Source organism: Paroedura picta, chromosome 2, assembly GCF_049243985.1.
Source record: "Paroedura picta isolate Pp20150507F chromosome 2, Ppicta_v3.0, whole genome shotgun sequence".
Classification (NCBI taxonomy): Eukaryota; Metazoa; Chordata; class Lepidosauria; order Squamata; family Gekkonidae; genus Paroedura; species Paroedura picta.
The window spans coordinates 128,270,235-128,296,317 of NC_135370.1; the positions used below are offsets into that span (position 1 = coordinate 128,270,235).

Consider the following 26,083-nt stretch of genomic DNA (forward strand, 5'->3'; position numbering starts at 1 on the left):
GTTCTTTGTGGACAAATAAGCCAGGTCCCCCACTTTCCACGCGGGCGCAGGTGCCCGCTTCTTGTCAGCCTGGGTTTTGTAAGCCTGTTTAGCGTCCTTGAGACTTGAAACGATTACAGGCCAACCAGCACTAATGGTTTCTGCCCATTTGGTGACTTCTGGGGCTTCGGACGACCTCAGCTCCCATGTGGGGGCCGCCACCAAATCTGTTCCATACACCACCTTAAAAGGTGACACACCCGTGGATGCATGGGCCCCATTGTTATAGGCGAACTCAGCTAGCGGCAACAGGGCAACCCAGTCATTTTGTTGATGGTTGATAAAACAGCGCAAGTATTGTTCAAGAATTTGGTTCACCCTTTCAGTCTGGCCATTGGATTCAGGATGGTAGCCAGATGTTAAAGCTTGTTCCACCCCTAACAGTCTCAGGAGCTCCCGCCAGAACTTGGCAACGAACTGGGGGGCCCGATCCGTGAGCAGGCGCCTTGGGATCCCATGTAGGCGTATTATGTGGGTCACAAACATCGAGGCCAATTTGGCCGCTGAAGGTAGGCCAGCACAGGGGATAAAGTGGGCTTGCTTGGAAAATGCATCCACCCCTACCCAGATGACAGTTTTCCCCTGGCTGGGGGGTAAGTCCATGATAAAATCCATGGTGACATCGGCCCACGGGCGGGAGGGGGTGGGCAGGGGCTGCAGCAACCCCCTTTTCTTCCCGCCAGCAGGTTTGGAGACGATGCATGTGGGGCAGCCCTGTACGTACTTTTCCACATCAGAACGCAAGGTTGGCCACCAATAATGTCTCCTGACCAGGTGCAGAGTTTTTACAAAACCAAAATGTCCAGCGGTTTTTGCATCGTGGCACAGTTTCAAAACGTCCCTTTGCGCCGCCACCGGGACATAGAGACGCTCCCCTTTAAAAAACAGGCCCCCCTTCTCAGTTAGGTCGGGGCGGAGGGAACCAAATTCAGTGTCCTGTGACACCTCTTTCTGGACCCACCCACCCGGGATTGAATTTCTCTGCTTGGTTTGACTGCGCGTCACTGCGGCCATTCCCAGTTGGGCGGGGGTAAAAACTGTGTCCACCAATGGGTCGCGCTTGCTATTATACTGGGGCAAGCGAGAAAGAGCGTCCGCCAAAAAGTTCATTTTGCCCGGCAGATGCTTGAGAGAGAAGTTGAAGCGAGAGAAAAACTCCGCCCACCGCATTTGTTTCGCTGAGAGCGAGCGGGGCTGCTTGAGCGCCTGAAGATTTTTATGGTCTGTCCAAACTACAAAGGGGACGGCGGACCCTTCCAACCAATGCCTCCAGGTGGCTAAGGCCAATTTTACTGCAGCCGCCTCCTTTTCCCAAATCGCCCAGTTTCGTTCTGCCCCGGAGAATTTTTTTGACAAATAGGCCAACGGGTGCAATTTCCCATCATCCCCCTCTTGTAGGATCACGGCCCCCATTGCCACATCCGAGGAATCTACTTGCACGGTGAATTGCTTAGCGGGGTCGGCATGAGCCAGCACGGGCTCAGAGGTAAACAAGAGCTTCAGATTCTCAAAAGCTTCCTGACACTGGGGGGTCCACTGGAGTGGGGCACCTGGGCGGCTCGCCGTTTCCCCCCCTTTTTTTGTTTTTAACAAGTCAGTGAGAGGCAGTGCCACTTTGGCAAAACTGGGGATGAACGTTCTGTAAAAGTTTGCAAATCCTAAGAAACTTTGCAGCTGTCTCCGCGTGCGGGGTGGTTCCCAGGACAGCAAATCCCGCACCTTGCCTGGGTCCATCTCAATTCCCGCTTGGGAGACCCGGAAACCCAGAAATTCCACCGCATTCTGGTGAAACTCACACTTGGAAAGTTTAGCAAACAACTGATGCTTCCGCAGGCGGCGGAGCACCTCGCGGACCAATTTGGCATGCTTGCCCACATCCTCAGAATACACCAAAATATCATCAATGTACACCAACACCCCCTGATACAATAAATCATGCATAATTTCATTTATCATGTTCATGAACACGCCCGGAGCGCCGGCGAGGCCGAACGGCATGACTATATACTCAAATTGGCCCAGGGGGGTGTTAAAGGCAGTTAAATATTCATGCCCTTTTTTTATTCGGACCCGGTAATAGGCTTCCCTCAAGTCCAATTTTGTAAAAATCCGTGCCTTCCCCAAGTGACCCAGCAAGTCTTTAATCAATGGCAACGGGTAGGCATTGCAAGTGGAAACAGCATTTAGCCCTCTGTAGTCCGTGCAGAGGCGCAAAGACCCGTCTTTCTTTTTCACGAAAAGGACCGGGGCCGCCAAGGGCGAAGTGGCGGGTCTGATGAACCCCCGGGCTAGGTTTTTGTCCAAAAACTCCCTGAGTTCAGTCATCTCCCTCGGGCTCATCGAATAAAGTTTGGCTTTAGGAAGGGGCTCCCCTTTCTTTAACTCGATGGCACAGTCAGTTTTGCGGTGGGGGGGAAGCTGATTACACTCAGCTTCAGCGAACACATCTGCGAAGTCTCGATACTCCTGTGGGATGGCCGCTCCCCCGGTGGACCCCACCGCGGCCACGACTCGGTCGTTTAGGGGGGGCTGGGGCCGAACGTGCTGCTTACAACTGGGCGAGGAAAACTTCACTGTTCCCCGTTTCCACTTCACCGTGGGATCATGCTCCCTCAACCAATCCAGCCCCAGGACACACGGGAATGCTGAGTGGGGTGCTACTAGGGGTTGAATCTGCTCCCAATGTTTCTCCACGTCCAAATCCATCGGGCGCGTCTTTACGGTAGCCTCCCCCCCAGGAGCGCATTTCCCATCCAGCTGGGTGATAGGTAGGGGCTCACCCAATGGCACTTTGCCCACCCCCAAAGTCTCGGCTAGTGCTGGGCTTACTAGAGTCTGGGTACACCCTGAGTCCACAATGCAGCGAACCCCCACTTTCCGCCCGGACTTAGGGTTGGTGAGAGTTGCCGGCAAGAGTATCAGAGGGGAGTCACTCACCACTCGTTTGCCCCTGTCGGAGGCCTACTGGCGGGGCGCCTTTACAGCAGACCGTCTTCGTTTCCCGACTGCTCCTCCGCTTGATCTTCTCCGTCCTGGCCACTGCCCTCCTCCGATTCCTCCACAATCGCGGCGGCACTGGCTGGGACCAGCAGAGACGTGGCACTTTTCTTCGGGACCGTCTTCTTGGCAGGAGAAGCTTTCGGGGGGGTACCTCCCGTCGCTTTAGCACTGGGCACCGTCTTCGATGGCCATTGTGTGAGGAAGTGGCCAGCCTGACCACAACCCAAGCACAACCCCTTCTCCATGCGCCGAGTGCGCTCGTTCGGCTCCAGCTTCGCCTTTGGCTTGGCTTTTACGGGCGTAGAGGTTTTAGCCCCTGCCTTCCCGGCAATTCCTTGGTACTCAGCAGCCCTTTCCAGGCGACTCTCCATTTCTCCAGCCAGCTGGACCCACCCGGCCACCGTGAGGGGGTCTTCCAGGAGGAGGCACTTGCTGGACAAGTCTCCAGAGAGGCCCCCCACGAACGCGTGCACACGTTGGGGCTCGGTCCAGTCCGGCACTGCTGAGGAAAGCTCCTTGAATTCTCTGGCATATTCAGCCACAGTCAGTTTCCCTTGCTTCAGGGCCTTGAGTTTCTTCTCCGCCGTCTCCTTTTCGAACGGCTCCACGTACATCTGGCGCATGGTTGTCAGGAAGTGGTTGTAATTGCGGATGGCTCTTGGGTTGTAACGGTACAAATCCATGAACCATTTTGCGGCTTTTCCTTCCAGGGACTCTCCCACGAAGCGCACGCGCTCGGCATCATCATGGAAGGTGAACCCCATGTCCATCATGTAGGCTTGGAGGTGCACCAGGAACGAAGGGAAGGTCGATGGGTCCCCGAGAATTTAGCCTTGAATTTGTAGGTGCTTCGCATTTCCACTCCCCGGAGATGGGGAGGCAGTCGTCCCTGGCCCCAATCCACCGGGGCCCTCGCTCCACGGCCCATGCCTCGACCGACTCCTACCGCTGCTCGCGCCGCCGCCGCGGCTCGCGCCGCCGCCGCGGCTTGCGCCGCCGCCGCCTCTCGTGCCGCTGCTGCCGCCGCCGCCTCCGCTCCGGCCACGTCCGCTGCTGCCTCCGCCGCCGCCGCTCCCGCCGCTGCTCCAGCGCCTTCGGCCGCCCCGGCGCCTTCAGCCGCACCCGCACCACCTGCGCCCTCGAGTTCGCCTTCTTCTTCCTCTCGTCGCGCTCTCGCCAAGGCTGCGGCCTCGGCCTCGGCTGCCGCCTGCATTGCTGCGTCCTCGCGTTCTCGCAGGGTGGGCAGATCCCCCGATCTCCGACCACTGGGCTCGCGGGCGCCTCCGTGCACCTCCCGCAGCAGGCGCCGTGTCTCTCGCTGCTCCTCTGGATCCAGCCGACCCAAGAGGTCCTGCAGCCAATTGGTCACCTTGTCCAACTTGTGCTGCAAGTCACGCGTCTCACCGGCGGGCTCCAACCCGTAGCTAGGCATTCCCAGCTGATCCGGCCACTGCTCATCCCCCGTCAGGCGGTCGTACTTTGACAAACGCCTGCGCTCGGTGATGTGCCTTTCCAAGAATTCGGCATGCCCAGGAGTTGCTCCTTCCACGGCCCTGAGCATGCCCGAGCTGTATGGACCCACACCGGCTCCATCGCTCTGGGAGAGGTCCCAATCCAGGCCCTCTCCCTGTTCCGTATAGGTGTTCCCTTCGTCCTGCATGCTGGCAGGCGAAAGGGGTTGTGAGATTTGACTTAATGTCAAACGTACAGAAAACTCACAACAGGCTTCTTAGTGAAAGAAAGCTTTATTGGAAAGTACTATACGCTAGGGACTGAAAAGTCAAATCTGACCAGAGTACAGATTTGCCTCTGCTTATCAATACAATTCTCCCGCTCAAAACTTGACAGTTCCCAAGGGAGGGGAGGCAGAGAAAAGACATATGTGTAAGAAAAACAGGAATACATTCTCACAACCTTGAGGAGGTGACAACAATCCCAAGAGCCCACAACATGTGATAAGGTTAACATAACAAACTATTCACTTTTATGGCTAGCAAGGATACAGGGCCTGGAGCAAGCAGGCGCCAAGCAGTATAAAACAATATAACTGACATGGAGGAACTCAAGCTAATTTATGACAGAGATTCTACAATCCTGACATATAACAATATAACAACATACCAACTAGAATAGTATTTCAACAATAACTTTGACACTCCCTTGGTCCGAGGCAGGTTCAACTTCTCAGTCTGGGGGGGGGGGACATTTAGATGTTATGGGTCAGTCGGCCTCAAGCAAATGCCTGGTGGCAAATTCCCTTTTGCAAGCCCTGAGGAATTGTGGAAGTTCTGGAAAAGTCCAACATGTCTCTTTAGGGCCAGGGATCCACAGCCAGTTGGAAGTGGCAGAGTGTAGAGTTCTTCTGGGGGTATAGACAGGGAGGCGGTCTCTCAGATACACTGGGCTCAGACCATGTATGGCCTTAAAGGTGAATACCAAAACCTTAAGCTTAATCTGGAATTCCACTGGGAGCCAGCCGTGTTCTTGGAATGCCGGCCGGATGTGAGATCTCCATGATGTCTTAGTGGGAATCCTTGCCATGGCGTTCTGCACCTGTTGTAGTTTCTGGATCAAAGATAAGGGTAGGCCTGCGTAGAGCAAGTTGCAGAAGTCCAGTTTAGAGGTGACCATTGCATGGATTCTTCCCCTTCAACTCAGTATCTGGGGCCATGAACTATCAGCACAGCTAGACTTACCGTTTCAATTAAATGTCTAAGGCTACTGCCTTGTCCCTCACATGTCCCTCCTCTCTGAGGAGCCTGTTTGTGTTAATCAATGGCCTCTACCACTTGAGAAGTTGCAAGCATTAAAGCAATTGGTAGCAAAACAGTTAAGAGAGGGACAAATCAGCAGATTAATGGTCCCTGGTTACTTCAGTTTTTGTGATTAAAAAGATATCAGGCAGGTGGTGTCTGCTATATGATCTTAGGTAAGTTAATAAACGTATTCAACCTAAGGGACCACTTCAATGTGGTACATCCAACCCTAATCTCATTCCTTATGATTATCAGCTGTTAATCATTGACCTTAAATTCCACAGGAGAAATTTGCTTTCAGTCTCAACCAGCTCCATTAGTTTGATACAGGGAGCTTCCAGACCCTGCCTTGAAAGGACCTGTGCCTCTAATAACACGGGGAAGAGGGTATGTGGCTGTTTCTACCCCCAACAGGTCTGGTGTGGGTTCTGGCACAGTGTGTTAAACCAGCAACAGATGGCGTGGCATGAAGGTCTGAAGAAACCCATCTCTAACTTCAATCTGCAGCTGACCCAGATGGTTTGTCAGTTCAGGCAATCACAGAGCCAGCAGATTAAGTGGGGGGATGTAAAATCTCTCACCAATCTCTCACTGTACAGTCCTGCAACAACAGAGAAAGGAGACTACACCCAAGTCTTGTGGCTGCTGTTTACACATCATCTTAGCTATACTCCTGTGTCTTCTTTTATTTACCCTGCCTGCAGCTGCTGATACGGCAGAGAAAGATGATTTTCCTCCACAGGCTATGAATATGTGGCTTCAGCATGGTTATTAAATGTTTCAAGCACAGAGTAGGAATGCAACCTTATATTAGCTTTAGATTATCTTTTAGCAAAGAACGGTTTTGCAAAATAGTAGGAAAACGGGGTTGCAAAGTAAAATTTAGAGAAATCAGTAAAACTATTGAAGATGAGTTAGATCAACTTCAAATCATGATACATAATAGTTTTCAAGCCACTGATAGGTTTTCACATTGGCTCACAAGATGGCTGCCAGATTTTTCTATTTTTAATTAACTTTTCTATTATGCCATCATCATGTGTGGTTTTCTTTTCAGTATGTGTTGTTTTATTCAATGTCTTCCATCTCTATGGTCATTATGTCATAAACATATACAGCACTGGATTCCTCAAGATCATCTGCCCCGTGCTTTCAAACAACTTGAGAATTATTTTAAAAATGGATGCGATGTAGAGACTACTTGCCAAATTTGGCCTCTGCTCTTTGCTGTTGGGCACACCCAGGTGAGGAGCAGGGCCAAAGGTCAGTCGCTGATCTCTGGAAAATCACCAGAAAGACAGGTTTTCCTGCAGTGCACTGATCTCAAGGAAATTCTGCTCAAGGTCCAAAACCTACACAGCATCTTAAAATCTGATAGCAACAGAATGTGTACATAGCCATAAGCTTTGACAAACTTCTGTGTCCATCGACATGTGCGGTAAAGTGTTTATTTGATCTGTAAAACCGAATAAAAGCTAGCCTGCTCAAGAGACGGAGCTACGTAGCACTGAGAGAAGCAAGCTTTGTGTCTGTCATTACTTTAAAATGTCTATTGTATCACCTCTTAATCATCTTCCAAGCTAAATAGACCAAGCTGTCAGGAACCAAGCAGTTGAGGCCCAGCAAACACACAACACAGTCATCACTCTTGGGCTTCAGGGCAAAGCTTTAAGTAAAAAGGTCTTTATTGGGAAAGTCAGTATCCAGAGTCAGTATCCAGAGTCCATATGATCACAGACAAGAATCCTTGACGGAGACACCGAAGAAGGGGGTGGCATGGCTTATATATCTGGGCCATGGGAAATAGGCAATAGATCTGCCTAAGGTGAGAATCAGGCTTTCACACAGGAATATAGGATGAGAGCGTTCTTCGATATGGGTAAGTGTTAAAGCGTTTCAAACATCCGTTGTTTTGCTAAGCCAGGGAAAGCAGCCTTGCAGTGAAATAACAGGGAGCCCCGGAAGCAGGATGAATCTTTGAAATGGAAGTGGAGGCCAAGGAGAGGGGTGGTGCTCCCTAGTCTGGCTGAGGTGCCAGAACCCAGTGGGAGTTCCAGGAGCAACAGGACATAAACAACTTGTATAATGTATCAATGAGGGCAGGAATTGGGTTCATGACACAAGTTCCCTCAACCTTTCCTCATATGACTTGGTCTCCAAATCTGTCACCATTTTTGTTGCCCTCCTCTGGATGTGCTCCAGTTTGCTTAAATCCTTCTTCAATTGTGGTGCCCAAAACTGAACACAGCAAGTGAGGTCTAACCAGAACAGAATAAAGCGGTACGATCACCTGGGCACTATACTTTTGATACAGCCCAAAATCCCATTTGCCTTTTTAGCCACCAAGCCACACTACTGACTCATGTCCAGTATATGGTCTACTAAGACCCCTAAATCCTTTTCACATAGACAGGTCTCCCCCATCTTTAACAGTGGAATCGTTGTTAAAATAACTCGTTAAGGGCTAAGTGGGCAGAGAGAAGCCCATCCTGAATGGGCCCTGCCTCAGACCAGCCACACCCACTCTCTGCGCACACAGCTGGCCAGGGGGTTTCTGCCGGCACTGCTGGCAGTTTGCTTGGGATGCTCTCCAGGACACATGCAAGTGCCCTGGAGGTGGGGGCCTCCATTCTCATTGGGCCGGGAAGCCCTCACGCCACCAAAGAAGTGTGAGGCTTCCCAGCCCAACAAGAGCCAGTGGTGGAGGGAGGGGGGTCTTTCCTTTCCCCCTCAGGCCGAGAAACCCTCATGACACCTCGCAGAGGCACTTCCCGGCCCAACAGGAAGCCATGGGGGGGGGAGGGAGGTCTCCCCCCCCCCGGCTTTCCTGTTATTTTGCAATGGGCCATGCACGGAATCAGGCTCCTGCCCATAGCACCATTGCAAAATGACAGGAAAGCCCGGGAAGCTGAATTTCCTTCCTTCCTTCCTTCCTTCCTTCCTTCCTTCCTTCCTTCCTTCCTTCCTTCCTTCCTTCCTTCCTTCCTTCCTTCCTTCCGTCCGTCCGTCCGTCCGTCCGTCCGTCCGTCCGTCTCCCCTGCTCCACTACCCCACTATCGCCCACTGTATTCCTGACTGCAGCAGGCTTGTTTACAAGTCCTGTAATAATTAATTTGATTTTTCCTACCTAAATGTAGGTTTACATTTATTACCATTGCAATTCATCTTATTCATTTTAGCTCAGTTTTCCAGCATGTCAAGATCATTCTGTATCCTAATACTGTCTTCTGTTGCTACCCCTCCCAGTTTAGGAGGTATTGAGCTATTGCATGCTCAATCCGTGACTATCCCAGAAAGACGAAAACACTGCAGGAGCTCTAAGAAGCCTATTTGGATGAACAGAGAACTTCAAGAGGAACTAAGAAAGAAAAGGGAGATGTTCAGGAAATGGAGGGAAGGACAGAGCTGGTGATCCAAGGAAGTCAGCATGGATTTGTCTCCAACAGGTCCTGTCAGTAAAAAAGGCAAATGCCATTTTGGGCTGTGTCAACAGGAGCATCACATCAAAATCACAAGATGTCATAGTCCCATTGTATATGGCACTGGTCAGAACATACCTGGAGTACTGTGTGCAGTTCTGGATACACACTTTTCTTGGATGCTTTAGGATGCTTTGGGCTGATCCTGCGTTGAGCAGGGGGTTGGACTAGATGGCCTGTATGGCCCCTTCCAACTCTATTATTCTATGATTCTACGATTCTATGCTTCTAGGATCATAGGGAGGGCTTCTTGATTTCTGGCCCTGCTGGTGGACTTCTTGATGATCCCTGGAATTTGCAAAATGTGACACAGAGGGTTGGACTGATCCATCCTGGCCTCTCTCATGTACTTACGGTTAACTAGAAGTCCATCTGGTGAATATTCCCATTCAGAAGCAGGGCTGGCTTCTGCAAGGCTATACTGCATAAAGATGAGGAAGAAGAAGCTGTAGCCAGGCTTCAGACTTCTGGTAGAGGCAAGATACCTTGGGTGTTTCCGCACAAGGACCAATGTTGCCAATTGGTTCCACAAAGCGGAAACGCTATTTTAAATAGTGGAATCTCGGCATTAAGCATACCTGCATTTGTAGTGGAATCCAGTAGCGTTTCATTCATTCCCCACAGGTTTCCGGTCTCGCAGGAATCACTAGAAAGGAAGCGATTTTTTCTGTGCTTGGTCCTGCCCCTGGCCGTCAATTAAACGAACAACCAATGGGTGGTTGTTATCATGCTACGGAAAAGCCCCTTTCCCTTTAAGCACAGTTTAAAAAAAAATACATTGCAACAAATATGCGTTGATTCGTTGCAACAGAGAGACCCATCTAGCTGGCGTGTGAGCTGGCGATTCATCGTTACCACTCTCCCCCGAGTGAAAAAAAAATCCCCCCCCCGCACGGGCACGATTTTCAGTCGAAAATAAAGGGAACTTGCAAACGAGGCTGTGTTGTGCTTGGGGACTTAGGGGAGCTTTAAAGCACTTCTGTGGAGGGACTGCAACCGGAGAAGCCTCGCTGGGTGAATGAAGCCTTGCTGGTTCGTTGCCTTCCCCGCTCGCTCCGAGGGGGAAAAAATGCCTTCACCGGAAGTTCGGAGGAGAAAGCCAGGGGGAGTGACTTTGTTGGAACCGCAACAATGAGAACGCACAGGTCTTTTTTGCTAGTGTTGCAGATTGTTAGCAAGAGTGTAGTGCTTTTCGAAGGGTGAATCCACTTTTCCCGATTTCCCTAGAAGCGCTACAACGAATCGCTTTTGCGGAACTGTTGCAGGAGTGTTGCAGATTGTGTGCGATGTCTTGCGGAACTGCAAATTAGTAGCATTTACAATATGAAAGCCTTCTGCTACTTTAAACTCGTGTGGAATGGCCCCTTATTCTACCCCAGAGAGGTCCAGCCCTCTCACTCAGGTTTCAGTTGCAACCTCTCAAATCCACCACAGGCACATTTTCCCAGAAGAAGAGCAAACAGCCAGCCAGACCAGAGTGCAGGTACTGTTCTATACATGAATGAAAGGAAACCAGTTTGTTCTTCTTTGAGATATCCAGCCCCCCCTCTCCGCCCCAAGACTAGCATCTTTAGCATATGCGGAAGTCAAATGTAGGTGGGGGTGGGCTGGGTTGAATAGACAGGTCAATTCTGATAACACAGGAAGAGAAAAAAGGGGCTGGCAACACTACTTCCTTTGATCTGGGAGTCATCTGGTGATGTCATACCTGGTGGGAGCATCTGGATTATGTCACATGTGACTTCTGGGGGTTTGACCAACTGACATCACTTCTGAGGGTCCTTGAAGCCTGAAGAATATTTCAGGTGGTCCTCCACAGTGAAAAGGTTGAAAAACAGAGACTTAAATAAATCAGATGTGTTATATACAGTTTTTAAAAATCCATAAAATAAACATAAAAATAACTTCAAAGCTTGTACATTCAAACATCTTTATGCATGTCACTATCACATAAAATTGGGATTTATATTGAGTAAATATGAGTAGTTACTACTTGCTTTCAATTCATCCTCTCCACCACTGCATTACACGGGCTTGATAATATACACCAAGAGCAGCAACACTACCAACAACAGTAACAGTAACAACAACAAGAGCAACAACAAGGGGACTTAAAGGTACTCTACCCAATGGTCCATTGACTTTGTGTGGTGGAGGGGGTCCACTGTCAGTGCTGCCACCATAGCCTTTATCTAGACAATACGGGGGGGCCCAACCATAATTACAGTGACAATGTTTGTGGCTGTTGCATACTCCCCGATCTTGGCACATGGTCATATTACAATCATACTGCAATTGGGACACATGAGTGCATTCCTTATTAATACACACCATATCTGTAGCACAAAGTGTGCCATCGGTCACAGCTCCAATATCAGGGATTCTTGTTCCAGGATGGAAATCTGTGCCCCAGCACAGCTTGTTGTTAATGAGTGTTTGAATGACGGTGTTGTGTCCTTCCATTGAAGGCAATGTATTGAAGTTTTCACACTGGAGTCGGCCACACAGGACATCCTTCTGATGACATTTTTTATAAGTAGGGCCATTAACCCCACAGTGGCCAAAACGGTCACCTCGAGTGTTCAGTTCTATGAAGCAGCCTTCTGACCCAACGCTTGCTCTTGAGCCAAAGATCATTTTGCACTGTTTGCTGTGAGTTGAGCAGTTCCCATGGTAACAGTATGCATCACCTTCACATGGGGCACCATCTTGCACATGCACATCTTCTGGACACCATTCTGAGGTCCCATTGCAGTACTCCAGAAGGTCACAGACACTAACGCTTTTCCTGCAAATGGTCCCAGCAGGAAGATACTGGCATTGGAAGCAGCACTCCCCAAAAGCACAAGAGACACCGGAACGCAGCTTGCAGCCAGACTGGCAACAGGGGTCCTGTTCACAGTTCTCTTTTGAACCACAGTCACATTGCTCACCACCTTCCACTACTTTATTCCCACAGCGTATGAACTGATATTCTTTATCCGGTTCTGCAGGATGAAACAAGCACTCCACAGTGCCAGATTTAACTAATGTGTAATAGTCTCTATAACTGCAGTCACTGAACTTATCACTGTTTGAGTGAGCGGCTGCCATAATGCATCTTCTATGTTCACATGTACACCCAGGTGTATCATGGACCATACCGAGAATATGCCCTTGTTCGTGGGCAAAGATACTAGTAAAATAATACAAACTGGCACTTATGTAGGTGTCCACAGCACTTGAAAAGTCTTTAAAGCATGAAGTTCCAGTGAAGGCTAATCCCACTGTAGTTCCAAAATCCTTATATACCCAAAAGTGGACTGCATCATGTGGAAGACGTGAATAAAGATGGTTTTTCTTCCACGTATTAAAATGGTTAAGTAGAGTTTTAATGTTGTTGGGAACACTTATGAGATTCCTTTCAGACCATATTTCCAGGCCAACAAGGAATACCTTAACACCAATTGGAACATACCATACATTTGTAAGATGGATGACATCCAGTGCATTCAAAATAATAACAGTTTCATTTCTGTCAAACTGAACATAACGCTGATGTTCCACCACAACGACAAGCTTTACATACATTAAATGTGTCCACCAGGGTTTGTTCTGAAACCTGGCAGTTGTTACATTCGCAGTGTGTTGGATCATGGCTGCCTGTCGAAGTTGCTCTTCTTCTGTCAGGCCACACCTCATGCGGATGGCCCCTTCCTCTTCTTCGAGTCGATACACCACATGTTGAAAGGTAGCAGATGCTGGGACAGGTTCAATTTCATAGGACTTATTCTCGACTTGCAAAACACCTCTGAGGCCTCCTGAACAAGTGCTAATGGCAAGCGAAGAGACGGGCATGCCACGTACAAAACCGTCATAGAAACAGTCATCCCTGATGAACGGATAGTCCACCTGCAGAGCCCCCTCCGTGCTGTAAGTGAAAACGGGGAAGTGTTTGGGGACAAAGGCTCTCTTCTGCCTGAGGTAGACCAGGTGGCTCTTCCCTTCTATCTTCATCTGGTAGTTCATCTGCTGGAGTTCCTTCTGTCCATACCTGGGGGCCTGTCTTTGTGGGATGATCACCTCATAAGAGGCATACCTAAACCCTGGAGGGGGCTTTTGGCCAGCAGTCTCTTTCAGGGCACTCCTCAAGACCAGCACTAACAAACAGGAGAGAACATGAGTCATTTTCAAGTTAGGTAGGATATCCAACCTCTGCTTGTCACCCAAAACAGGAAAGTCACTGTGGCCACTAGGAGGAAGAGTGAAACTAGAGTGGAGGACAGATCTCCCTCCAATACACAGAGTGACCATGGCAACTGTTCATAGGGCTACCTGTGGAATGTGGGTGGAGCTTTGTGTATCAAATATCAAGAGACTATATTAGGAATGATGGGTAGAAGAAATGAGTGCTTGAGGGAAAATTTTCCAATAATGGTGCATGAAATCAGAAATTTCCTAATTAACATTTGGCACAAATAATGTCCATTTGTATATTTCTGAAATGTGCCAAATCCAAACTCATTATGCACAAAATACTAGAGGTTCAGAACCGTGGTCACACCATTTATTTGGGGAAGAATTTGACTCAGCTTCAGTAGACTATATATTGACCCTCAGTGACTCCATGCTCCGCAGTCGGAGTCAGAGGGCCGTGATCGGGAAGGCACAACCACACTCTTGCCAACCCCCTTATGGGGTTTTCTCCCCGACATTATTTAACATCTTCATGAAACCTTTTGCCTAGCTGGTTTGGAGCTTAGGGCTTGGGTGGCACCAATATGCAGATAACACCCAGCTCTTTCTCCTGATTGGCCAGATACCCTTCTGACCGCAGTGGTCCAGTATCTGGAGGCAAGTGATGGAGTGGCTCCAAGTAAGCCAGCACAAATTGAACCCTACAAAGACAGAGGTTCCCAGGGCAGGAAGGGACCAGAACAAGAAGTGTGCCTTCCCAGTCTGGACGTGGTACAGCTTACAACAACATACTCTGCCAGGAATCTTGGAGTGATGTTTGATGCCTCGCTGACAATGGAGGCTCAAGTCTCCAATGGAGGCTCAAGTCTCAAATCTATGGATTGCTACCCATTTGTGATGGTCCATGTGGGAACAAATGACATGTCCCTGAATACCATTGCTCCTATTTAAAAAGACTATCAAGATCTGGGGAGGAAGCTCAAGCAAATGGTGGCACAAGTGGTATTCTCTTCAATCTTGCCTGTCAACAGAAGAGGAATGCGTCGGGAGAGGAAGATAATGGAGGTGAATCACTGGCTGCGTAGTTGGTGCCGGCAGGAGAGATTTGGTTTCTGGAACCATGGGATAGGCTTTCTTGAGGAAGGCCTACTAGCACCGGGTGGACTGCACTTATCGAAACTGGGGAAGAATGTGTTTGGCAGGAACCTGGGGAGACTCATCAGGAGAGCTTTAAACTAAAGCCACAAGGGGAAGGAGACGATCAACATAGGGAGTGTATGTAAGGAAAACGATCGGAGGCAGCCCAACCAGCAAGGCCAGCTCATAGAGAACCAAAAGTAAAAGGATTCAGATGTCTTTATACTAATGCCCGAAGCATGGGCAATAAAAAGGAAGAGCTGGAACTTCTCATGCTGATGGAAAGGTATGATCTAGTAGGCATCACAGAAACTTGGTGGAATGATTCTCATGACTGGAATGTAACGGTGGATGGATATGAACTGTTCAGAAAAAACAGAATAGATCGAAGAGGTGGAGGAGTGGCACTGTATGTGAGGAAAGGGCTTACCTGTCAGGAAATTCTAGTGAAGGAGAGCATATCTACAGTGGAAAGCATCTGGGTGAAAATAAGCGAGGGGAAACCAAACAGTGTGGTGGTTGGTGTCTGCTACCGACCACCTGACCAACGAGAGGATGTGGATGCTGCACTTTGTGAGAAGCTTGAGAAAATATCCAAGCGGCAGGACCTTGTCATCATGGGTGACTTCAATTTCCCAGATGTGTGCTGGGAAACAAACTCTGTGAAGCGTCCTCAGTCATGCAATTTTCTGACCTGCCTGGCTGACAATTTCATTTATCAAATGGTAGATGAACCCACAAGAGGTTCAGCCATACTGGACTTAATACTGACCAACAGGCAAGAGTTGGTGGATGAGGTGAAGGAGGTGGGGACCCTACGGGGAAGTGGCCATGTCCTCATAGAATTCCTTTTGAGATGGGGAGTCAAGGAAGCTTGTAGCCAGACGTGGATGTTGGATTTTCGTAGGGCAAACTTTAATAAACTCAGAGACATGATGAGTGTCATACCATGGACGAGAATGCTGGAAGGGAAGGGAGCATGTGAAGGGTGGGCGCTACTCAAACAAGAGCTATTGCATGCTCAATCAATGACTATCCCAGAAAGACGAAAACACTGCAGGAGCTCTAAGAAGCCTATTTGAATGAATAGAGAACTTCAAGAGGAACTAAGAAAGAAAAGGGAAATGTTCAGGAAATGGAGGGAAGGACAGAGCTCTAAAGAAGAGTACCTACAGGTTACTAGGCACTGTAGATCAATCATCAGAAAGGCCAAAGCTGAGAGTGAGCTAAGATTGGCCCATTGTAACAAGAAAAGATTTTTCAGTTATGTGAGGAGCAAACGTAAAGTAAAGGAGGCAATAGGCCCACTGTTGGGTGCGGATGGACAAACTCTAACGGAAGATGCAGAGAAAGCAGAAAGGCTTAGTGCCTATTTTACATCTGTTTTTTCCCACAGGTCAAAGGGTTTAGGCACATCTAGAGATGGCCGTAGCCAAAGGATAGTGTCTGGGTGGCAGGTTAACATGGATAGAGAGGTTGTCGAGAGGCATTTAGCTGCACTGGATGAGTTCAAATCCCCTGGTCCGCATGAAATGCACCCGAGAGTACTCAAAGAACTTTCCAGAGAACTTGCACAGCCCTTGTCCATCATCTTCGGAACCTCTTTAAGGACTGAAGATGTCCTGGAGGACTGAAGAGAGCAAACGTTATTCCGATCTTCAAAAAAGGGAGGAAGGATGACCCAGGAAACTACAGACCAGTGAGTCTGACCTCTGTTGTGGGGAAGATAATGGAGCAGATATTAAAGGGAGCGATCTGCAAACACCTGGAGGACAATTTGGTGATCCAAGGAAGTCAGCATGGATTTGTCTCCAACAGGTCCTGCCAGACCAACCTAGTTTCCTTTTTTGACCAAGTAACAGGTTTGCTGGATCGGGGAAATTCGGTTGATGTCATTTACTTGGATTTTAGGAAAGCTTTTGACAAGGTTCCCCATGATGTTCTGCTGGATAAGTTGAAGGACTGCAATCTGGATTTTCAGATAGTTAGGTGTATAGGGAATTGGTTAGAGAACCGCACTCAAAGAGTTGTTGTCAATGGTGTTTCATCAGACTGGAGAGAGGTGAGTAGCGGGGTACCTCAGGGCTCGGTGCTCGGCTCAGTACTTTTTAACATATTTATTAATGATCTAGATGAGGGGGTGGAGGGACTACTCATCAAGTTTGCAGATGACACCAAATTGGGAGGACTGGCAAATACGCCGGAAGATAGAGACAGAGTTCAACAAGATCTGAACACAATGGAAAAATGGGCAAATGAGAACAAGACGCAATTTAATAAAGATAAGTGTAAAGTTCTGCATCTGGGTCAGAAAAATGAAAAGCATGCCTACTGGATGGGGGATACACTTCTAGGTAACACTGTGTGTGAACGAGACCTTGGGGTACTTGTGGATTGTAAAATAAACATGAGCAGGCAGTGTGATGCAGCGGTAAAAAAGGCAAATGCCATTTTGGGCTGTATCAACAGAGGCATCACATCAAAATCACAAGATGTCATAGTCCCATTGTATACGGCACTGGTCAGACCACACCTGGAGTACTGTGTGCAGTTCTGGAGGCCTCACTTCAAGAAGGACGTAGATAAAATTCAAAGGGTTCAGAGGAGAGCGACGAAGATGATCTGGGGCCAAGGGACCAAGCCCTATGAAGATAGGTTGAGGGACTTGGGAATGTTCAGCCTGGAGAAAAGGAGGTTGAGAGGGGACATGATAGCCGTCTTTAAGTATTTGAAAGATTGTCACTTGGAGGAGGGCAGGATGCTGTTTCTGTTGGCTGCAGAGGAGAGGACACGCAGTAATGGGTTTAAACTTCAAGTACAACGATATAGGCTAGATATCAGGAAAAAAATTTTCACAGTCAGAGTAGTTCAGCAGTGGAATAGGCTGCCTAAGGAGGTGGTGAGCTCCCCCTCACTGGCAGTCTTCAAGCAAAGGTTGGATGCACACTTTTCTTGGATGCTTTAGGATGCTTAGGGCTAATCCTGCATTGAGCAGGGGGTTGGACTAGATGGCCTGTATGGCCCCTTCCAACTCTATGATTCTATGATTCTATGAAGTCACAAAGGTAGCCCAACAGGTGTTTTCCCATCTTCTCCAGGCTAGGCTACTAGTGCTCTATCTGGCACCAGAGCACCTAGCCACCATGATCCATGCAACAGTCACCTCCAAACTCGATTAATGTAACTTGCTCTATGATGCCTACACTTGAACCTGCACTGGAAAACACCGATGGTGCTCACACAGATGCTGTGGAGAGCCCACATATCACCAGTATTATGGCAACTTCATTGCCTACTCGTTAAATTCTGGATCTGTTTCAAGATTTTGGTTTTAACCTTTAAGGACTTATGCAATGTGGGCGCTGTGTATCTGAGGGATACGCCTCTCTAAATATGTTCCCCAGAGAACTCTTCAGCCCGAAGAGAATCTGCCTCGCCTCAACCAGGTCCAGGGCTTTCTCGACCTGGTGGATCAAGCTCCCAATAGAAACCATGGCCCTATTCGAACTCTCTGAGGTCTTCAGGGCCTGCAAGACAAAGCTCTTCCTCTGGGCATATGGTTGAGCCCAGCTGGACAATAAACATTCAGATTTCAGGCCTCCCTCCTGCCTCCTTCTGCCCTCCTTTTCATTCTGGTTCCTTTAATTTTCATTATCTAGCTGGCTATGCATTTTTACTGTTGCTGATGCGACAATGATAATTACTGTTTTAAATGATTTTTAAATGGTTTAAATTGTTTTAGTATTTAACTGACTGGAATTGTATTAGTCTATTGAATCTATATGAGTAAACTGCCACAAGAGAGTTTTACTGAGAAGGGCACGATATAAATCTTCAAATACATAAATAAAAATAACCCAATGAGATTGGAAGGAATCATAGAATCATAGAATAATAGAGTTGGAAGGGACTTCATGGGTCATCTAGTCCCACCCCCTGCACTACGTAGGACACTCACATCCCTATCTCTCATCTACTGTAACCTGCCACCCCTTTGCCTTCACAGAATCAGCCTCTCCATCAGATGGCTATCTAGCTTCTGTTTAAAAATTTCCAAAGATGGAGAACCCACCACCTCCCAAGGAAGCCTGTTCCACTGAGAAACCTCTCTAACTGTCAGGAACTTCTTCTGGAGGTTTAGATGGAATTTCTTTTGAATTAATTTCATTCCATTTGTTCTGGTCTGTCCCTCTGGGGCAAGAGAGAACAATTCTGCTCCATCCTCTATATGGCACCCTTTCAAATACTTGAAGATGGTTATCAGATCCCCTCTCAGTCATCTCTTCTCTAGGCTAAACAGACCAAGCTCCCCCAGCCTTTCTTCATATGTCTTGGTCTCCAAACCCCTCACGATCTTTGTTGCCCTCCTCTGGACACGTTCCAGTTTGTCAACATCCGTCTTCAATTGGGGTGCCCAGAACTGAACACAGTACTCCAAGTGAGGCCGAACCAGAGCAGAGTGAAGTATGTATGCCTCTGGTAGAATTTCACTAATGATATTCCCATATTTGCCATTTAGAGAAGTCACAAATGAAAAAAAGGTCTGTAATATCATGATAACATTGCTTAATCCATTCTTCATGTGCAAGCAGAATGCCAGGACAAACCCCTTAGCCTTCCCTGCACAGAACAGGCAACTTCCCTGCCTCAGTGTCCTTTAATAGGCAATTGGCTTTTGCAATGGGGTTGGATAGAACCACTTGGACAAGAAACACGGTGCTTATAGGAAACTGAATACATAAGAACAAGGCCAGAGGAGGCAACATTGAGGTGACAAGTGAATCATCAAGAAGCAAAGCTGTACTAGGAACCAGGAGATGGGGGCATGATGACTCAAGAGGAAGAGCTAGTTTAACCACAGTATTCTCTGCCTTAAGGAGTCTCTAAGCACCTTATAATCACCTTCCTGTCTTCTCCCATCTTCTGAGAGAACAATGAAGGTGTTTCCGCACAAGGACCAATGTTGCCAATTGGTCCCGCAACGTTCCGCAGGGCCTACAAGACGGAGCTCTTTCGCCAGGCTTGTGGTTGAGGCCGGGCAGCAAGGGAGATCCGCCCCCCCTCACAAATGTGGCAGTTGCGTGTGCCATCAGCCCCCCCTTTTTTTCTTCCTTTTAGTGAGGTTATGGAAACTGGGTTAGTTGCATGAACCTGGCCGCCATTCTTGCCTTGCCTTGTTGTGATTGGTGTACTGTGTTTTATTGTTCTTATTACTGTTTTTAGGGGATTGATTTTATGTGACCCGCCTCGAGCCTCCGGGGGGAGGCGGGATATAAATTAAAACGACCACCACCACCACCACCACCACCACCACCACCAACAACAACAACAACAACTATTATTATTATTATTATTATTATTATTATTATTATTATTATTATCATCCACCACTCTCAGCAAGTTGGCTCATGACAGGTTACAACATAAAACCCCCACAAGAACAAAATCCCATTAAAAACCTCATTAAAAATACATAACATTAAGAACAGCCTGGCAGGAAATAAACCCAGTCCATCTCATACAACATACCCGGCCCCGGGGGAGCAGGGGGCTATGTCAACCAGATGTCACCCATGGTGTTCTAATTAGCGATATAGCTATTTAACTCTTATTAAAAATAATCTACATGAAGAAAATAGATATTAGACTTTCTGGAACCTGATGTGCTAACCAAGGAACATTCAAACTACAAACAGCCCTTATGGAAAAACAGAGCATGGGTATTAGACAAATGATCAGCAAAAGTTTCAGACTAGTCAAAACCAGCCAAACCAGCCATTAAAAGGGGGGGAAATAATCTGGGAGATTCCCAGTTACAAGTGCAAAAGGTTACTAGAAAATGCTTAACTTAGCTTACGTGATGAGTTTATTCATATTAAAATCTCCTCCCCATGCTGCTATTTTGATAGGTGGTTGGAAAAATTGTGAACGAAAGTATCCTAACCAATAGGAGAAATGGTAAGGGAACTGACAGACGATGTAGGGTATAAATTAAATGTTTGATTTTTTTACTTATCAAGCTGGCTATGCTGATGCTTCGCTCCTCATATAAAATGGATTTTGTATGAAAATAACTTGGTGTCCATCCTTCTGTCTTTGAATTTGTGTGTTGAGTTTAAGCACTCCAGCCAAGGGGTGTGGCCCTATTGTTTCAGGTATACAAAGGTTAGTTTTTCATGATTTGACCTGGCCCTCCCAGGTGATCCACTGTTTTTCATTCTCCTACATTATTGTTGCTCTGTTGGACACCCTTGTGGTGTCAGATTAAAGCTCTTCTGATGGATCACTCCAGGTTTCTGACAAACACATTCTTCACCAACTTTGACAAGTGAAGTTAAATAAAGTTAAAACATTTTATAATTACACAGCCAATGTTGCCTTTAATAGAGTTCTTAAATCAGAAGGGGTGGTCCACTTAAGGTAGCCCTCAGGAATATAGCCGGGTGGCTATATGTTACTGGAGGCCTCAGCCCTTGTTGTTGTTATGTGCGAAGTCGTGTCCGACCCATCGCGACCCCATGGACAACGATCCTCCAGGCCTTCCTGTCCTCTACCATTCCCCGGAGTCCATTTAAGCTTGCACCTACTGCTTCAGTGACTCCATCCAGCCACCTCATTCTCTGTCGTCCCCTTCTTCTTTTGCCCTCGATCGCTCCCAGCATTAGGCTCTTCTCCAGGGAGTCCTTCCTTCTCATGAGGTGGCCAAAGTATTTGAGTTTCATCTTCAGGATCTGGCCTTCTAAAGAGCAGTCAGGGTTGATCTCCTCTAGGACTGACCGGTGTGTTCGCCTTGCAGTCCAAGGGACTCGCAAGAGTCTTCTCCAGCACCAGAGTTCAAAAGCCTCAATTCTTTGACGCTCGGCCTTCCTTATGGTCCAACTTTCACAGCCATACATTGCAACTGGGAAGACCATAGCCTTGACTAAACGCACTTTTGTTGGCAGGGTGATGTCTCTGCTTTTTAGGATGCTGTCTAGATTTGCCATAGCTTTCCTCCCCAGGAGCAAGCGTCTTTTAATTTCTTTGCTGCAGTCCCCATCTGCAGTGATCTTGGAGCCCAGGAAAATAAAATCTGTCACTATCTCCATTTCTTCCCCATCTATTTGCCAGGAATTGAGAGGGCCGGATGCCATGATCTTTGTTTTCTTGATGTTGAGTTTCAAGCCAACTTTTGCACTCTCCTCCTTCACCCGCATCAACAGGCTCTTTAGTTCCTCTTCACTTTCTGCCATTAGAGTGGTATCATCTGCATATCTGAGGTTGTTGATATTTCTCCCTGCAAACTTGATCCCAATTTGTGACTCCTCTAATCCCGCATTTCACATGATGTGCTCTGCATACAAGTTAAATAGGCAAGGCGACAGTATACAGCCTTGCCGAACTCCTTTCTCAATTTTGAACCAGTCAGTGATTCCATGTTCAGTTCTCACTGTTGCTTCTTGACCTGCATATAAATTTCTCAAGAGACAAATAAGATGCTCTGGTATTCCCATCTCTTTAAGAACTTGCCACAATTTGTTGTGCTCCACACAATCAAAGGCTTTAGCATAGTCAATGAAGCAGAAGTAGACGTTCTTCTGGTACTCCCTAGCTTTCTCCATGATCCAGCGTATGTTGGCAATTTGATCTCTAGTTCCTCTGTCTCTTCGAAATCCTGCCTGTACTTCTGGAAGTTCTCGGTCCACATATTGCTGGAGCCTAGCTTGTAGGATTTTGAGCATAACTTTGCTAGCATGAGAAATTAGTGCAATGGTGCGGTAGTTTGAACATTCTTTGGCATTGCCCTTCTTTGGGATTGGAATGTAAACTGACCTTTTCCAATCCTGTGGCCATTGTTGAGTTTTCCAAATTTGCTGGCATATTGAGTGTAGCACTTTTACTGCATCGTCCTTTAAGATTTTGAATAGTTCAACTGGAATGCTGTCACCATCAGCCCTAGGGCTGGCTAAACAACTCTGGGCATTTCCACAGCTCAGTTTTAAAAGTGTTATGCCAGCTGAATGGCAAAGTGCTAATTTTTTTTGTGCTTCTGAGCCCCTCCTCACCTTTTCTGCTGCCTCACCTTTGTCTGTGCCTTTTTGCACATCTCACCTTCCACAACTGCTCCTGGAAATGGCGGAAGAAAGCAATGCACTTTATACGTGCTGTGCTTCTGCCTGTCAAACAATGCAGGCAACCAATCCTTTTTCTCCATATTTTAAAGGTCCCACGATGCCTGCTAATTTTTTTAATGCATACTTCGTTGAAGTGCCTATGCATAAAATCATAGATGCATAGTGCTTTTTGAACACCACCCCCTATGGGATCACAAGTCCTTTGAGGCGTTTAAAAAATAATCTCGTTCCTGATTTGAAGGGGGGGGGCTTTGAGAGGCTTGCTTTGTGTTAAAACTTTGGGGGAAAACTTTTATTTCTGGCATCACCTACACACTTCACTGCCTATTCTTTGCTCCAGGATGTTAGACAATTTTAAAAAGACATTCCCGTCCCTGGGAACCAAGAAGAGGGAGGCAGGCACGAGGGTGGGACCAGGTAGTCATTTGAGCCTCCATACCTTCCCTCTGCTGGTTGCCTGCTGGTTGTTCTCTGGTAGCTTATGTTAAATAGGTTGGAGAAGCCACTTTATGCGATCCCTCAAATCACACTTTAAAATGGAGGATGTAGCCAGCCAGTTACTGCCCAGACGCTGGATGCTGGCAACGTCATATGTAGGGACTGGAATATAGCGACTACGTAAGGTAAGCATTTCACTACATTTATTCGGTGTGGAAATGCCCTCTGTTTTATGGGCCCAGTAAAACTGTTTAAGGTACAGCAGGACTGTGATCTGCTGGGACAGAGCTTTCCACAAGGCCAGGGCCAGGCCAAGAAAGCCCTGGCTCTGGTTGAGGCCTATACTAGATCTAAACTCCCTCTGGGGGAGCTTACATGTGCTTATATGTTTATGTTTTCTTTAATTGTTTTAAATATTAAGTGTGTCTGTATGTATTTCAAATACTTTGCGTGTGAAATGTTTTAATGCTTGTAGCCTTGGGAATGCTGAATTGGGTGGATAGGCAGATAGAAATGAAAAATACCACAGGTAAACTGCCTTGACCTGGAATCCAGACCCCAGACCCCCACAACTTGCTTGCATGCAATGCTCTGGAGCAAAAGAGGGGAAAGGAAGAGGGCTTACAGCACCCTGCTCCCTCCTCCTTTCCTCACTTCTTGCCCTTAACAGTGGAGACCTGGCTGGTGGGAATCCTCATCAGCACCTCTCCCCTGCTGGTTGAACTGGCTCTCATGCCTCATGCAAGCCCTGCAATAGTTAGGACCTAAAAAGTTAAATGTCTCTGTGAACTAGACAACAAGTTACAAAAATATGTGAACATTTATTTTTAGCAACTTTTGAAAAACTTTAAAGTTAAGAACACAGAGAGAGCCCATAGGCCATTGTTGAAAAGTTATCCTGTGCACTATACAGTCTTAGGGCTTAGACCTTCTTAGACCTGAAGCATTTTGACCCTCACTGGTTCTTCCTCAGGGGTCTAATTATGACACATCCTTATCAAGGGGTGGGACGTGTCCGGCTATCTAAGTTGGAATAGGGCCAATCAGGGTGCAGCCAGCAAAGCTGCACCCTGATTGGCCCTGCCCCTGCAGCTCCCGCCCTCCATCCCTGGACTCTAGCCTCTTTGCTTTCAGACACGCCTCAGTGCCTGGAGCCAACAGCAGGTAAGGGGAGAGGGCCCTGAGCAAAGGTTCATGGTGGAGGGCTTGCTAATGAGGGCCTCCTGGCCTGCTAGGCTGGGCCTGCTAACAAGGGCCTCCCAGCCTGCTGACTGCCTGCTAAGGAGCTCTTTCCCAGGCCTGCTAACAAGCTGGCCATCCCCTGCCTGCTTCACTTGAATCAGCTGCAAGCTGCAGCCCTATAGTCACCTATAGCTGCCTAGCCGGGGGCCAGGAGGGGGGCTTTCAAGACCCATTCTTAGGAACGGGCTTTGAAGCTAGTACAGTGATAAAACATAAAATATATCAAGAGCCAGTAAAATTGTAAATTATGAGAACTTTTTTCTATGGTGACAAAACTAATGGATATGATGGGAAATGTCCATTTATCAGTTAATAGTCCCCTTCTTTCAGGCTGCCAAAAAATTCTGTTGTGTGCCAATGATATTGGTGCATTTACAAAGATAAGTGAAGTCACAGCCTCTCAAATCCACCTCAGGCATCTTTTCCCTGAAGAAGAGGAAACAACCAGCCAGACCAGATATTGTTCTGTGCATGGAGGGAAGGAGGTCAGTTGTACTTCTTTGAGCTCTCCAGCTCCCCTCCCCCTCAGAGACTGGCATCTCTAGCAATGCGTGAAAATCAAACATAGGTGGGGGGGGGGTTGCTGGGACTAATAGGTCCATTCTAGTGACACAGGAAGAGAGGAAAGGGCCTAGCAACACTACTTCTTGTACTGTGGGAGTGGTCTGGTGGGGTCACACCTGGTGGAAGCGTCTGGGTGATGCTGCTTCTGGTAACATTTGACATCTGGAGGTGTGGCCAGCTGACCTCTATTCTGAGGGAATTGGAAGCCTGAAGAATATATTAGGGAATCCTCCACAGTCAACAGCAGGGGTCCTCAAACAACAACCCATGGGCCACCTGTGACCCGCCGAGGAGATTTATCTGGCCCGCCGGGTGTTTTTGCTGCCGCTTTCTGTCCTGCTTGGCAGCCGACTTGTCCCAGGCCCTCAGTGTGCATGTGTGAAATGTGTGTCACGTTCTCCAACTCCCCTCCTTCTCTCTGTCTCTCAACTCTCGCAGCACACGTGGCATCAGGACAAGCCGGGACCCACGGAGCCTATATAAGGCACCACATGTGCGGGTCCCAGGCCTCTTGCCCAGAACGCCATAAAGAGGGGCTTGCTCTCTGTGGTGGCGGAGGTCAGGTAGGAGGCCATTCTCCCCCCCCCCCCATCTCACTCAAGCCTGGCTGCGGGTGGGGATTGATGGCCCACACGGGTGGGGGCTGGAGCCGGAGGCTCCCTCAGAGTGGATCAGTGGCCTTGGAAATGGTGGGGCTCACAGGGCTTGTGCACCTCCCTCTTTCAGGCAGCGCCTGTGCGTTGTGCCTGGCCATCTCAGTGCTGGCGGAATGTGAGTACAATGGGGTTGCTAGCCCACAGCACAGAGCTCTGTCGGAGAGGCGGGCTCATGGCAGCGGGTAGCAGGCGAGGGTTGGTGCAGCCCAACCAGGGCCAGCTGCCAGGAGAGCAGCTGGCTTGGCTCCGTAGAGCTGAGACTCGCGGTTTCTCCCCCCACCCCACCCGGCTAAATTGACATAAAGGGTGTAAGTGCAGAAGCAGGCTTGCTGCCCTCTCCTTTTCTTCAAGCTACGCAGAGCCGGGGGAAGGGATTCAAGGCGCGGCTCTCTCAGCCACACCTACCTCACAGGGTGCCTGTGGTGGGGAGAGGAAAGGGAAGGCAATTGGAAGCTGCTTTGAGACCCCTTCTGGTAGAGAAA

General features: G+C 48.2%; 1 protein-coding gene across 1 annotated transcript; it reads right to left on the minus strand.

The window, feature by feature from the left end:
- Positions 1-11,218: 11,218 nt before the first annotated feature.
- On the minus strand, positions 11,219-13,547 carry LOC143828792 (disintegrin and metalloproteinase domain-containing protein 20-like). The gene has a single exon (XM_077319003.1). The coding sequence runs from the start codon at positions 13,439-13,441 to the stop codon at positions 11,279-11,281; it is 2,163 nt and encodes a 720-aa protein (XP_077175118.1). The 5' UTR covers positions 13,442-13,547; the 3' UTR covers positions 11,219-11,278.
- Positions 13,548-26,083: the final 12,536 nt, after the last annotated feature.

Excerpts from the sequence above, each read along its gene's own strand:
- LOC143828792 (XM_077319003.1), bottom strand. The coding sequence starts at position 13,441 with ATGACTCATGTTCTCTCCTGTTTGTTAGTGCTGGTCTTGAGGAGTGCC.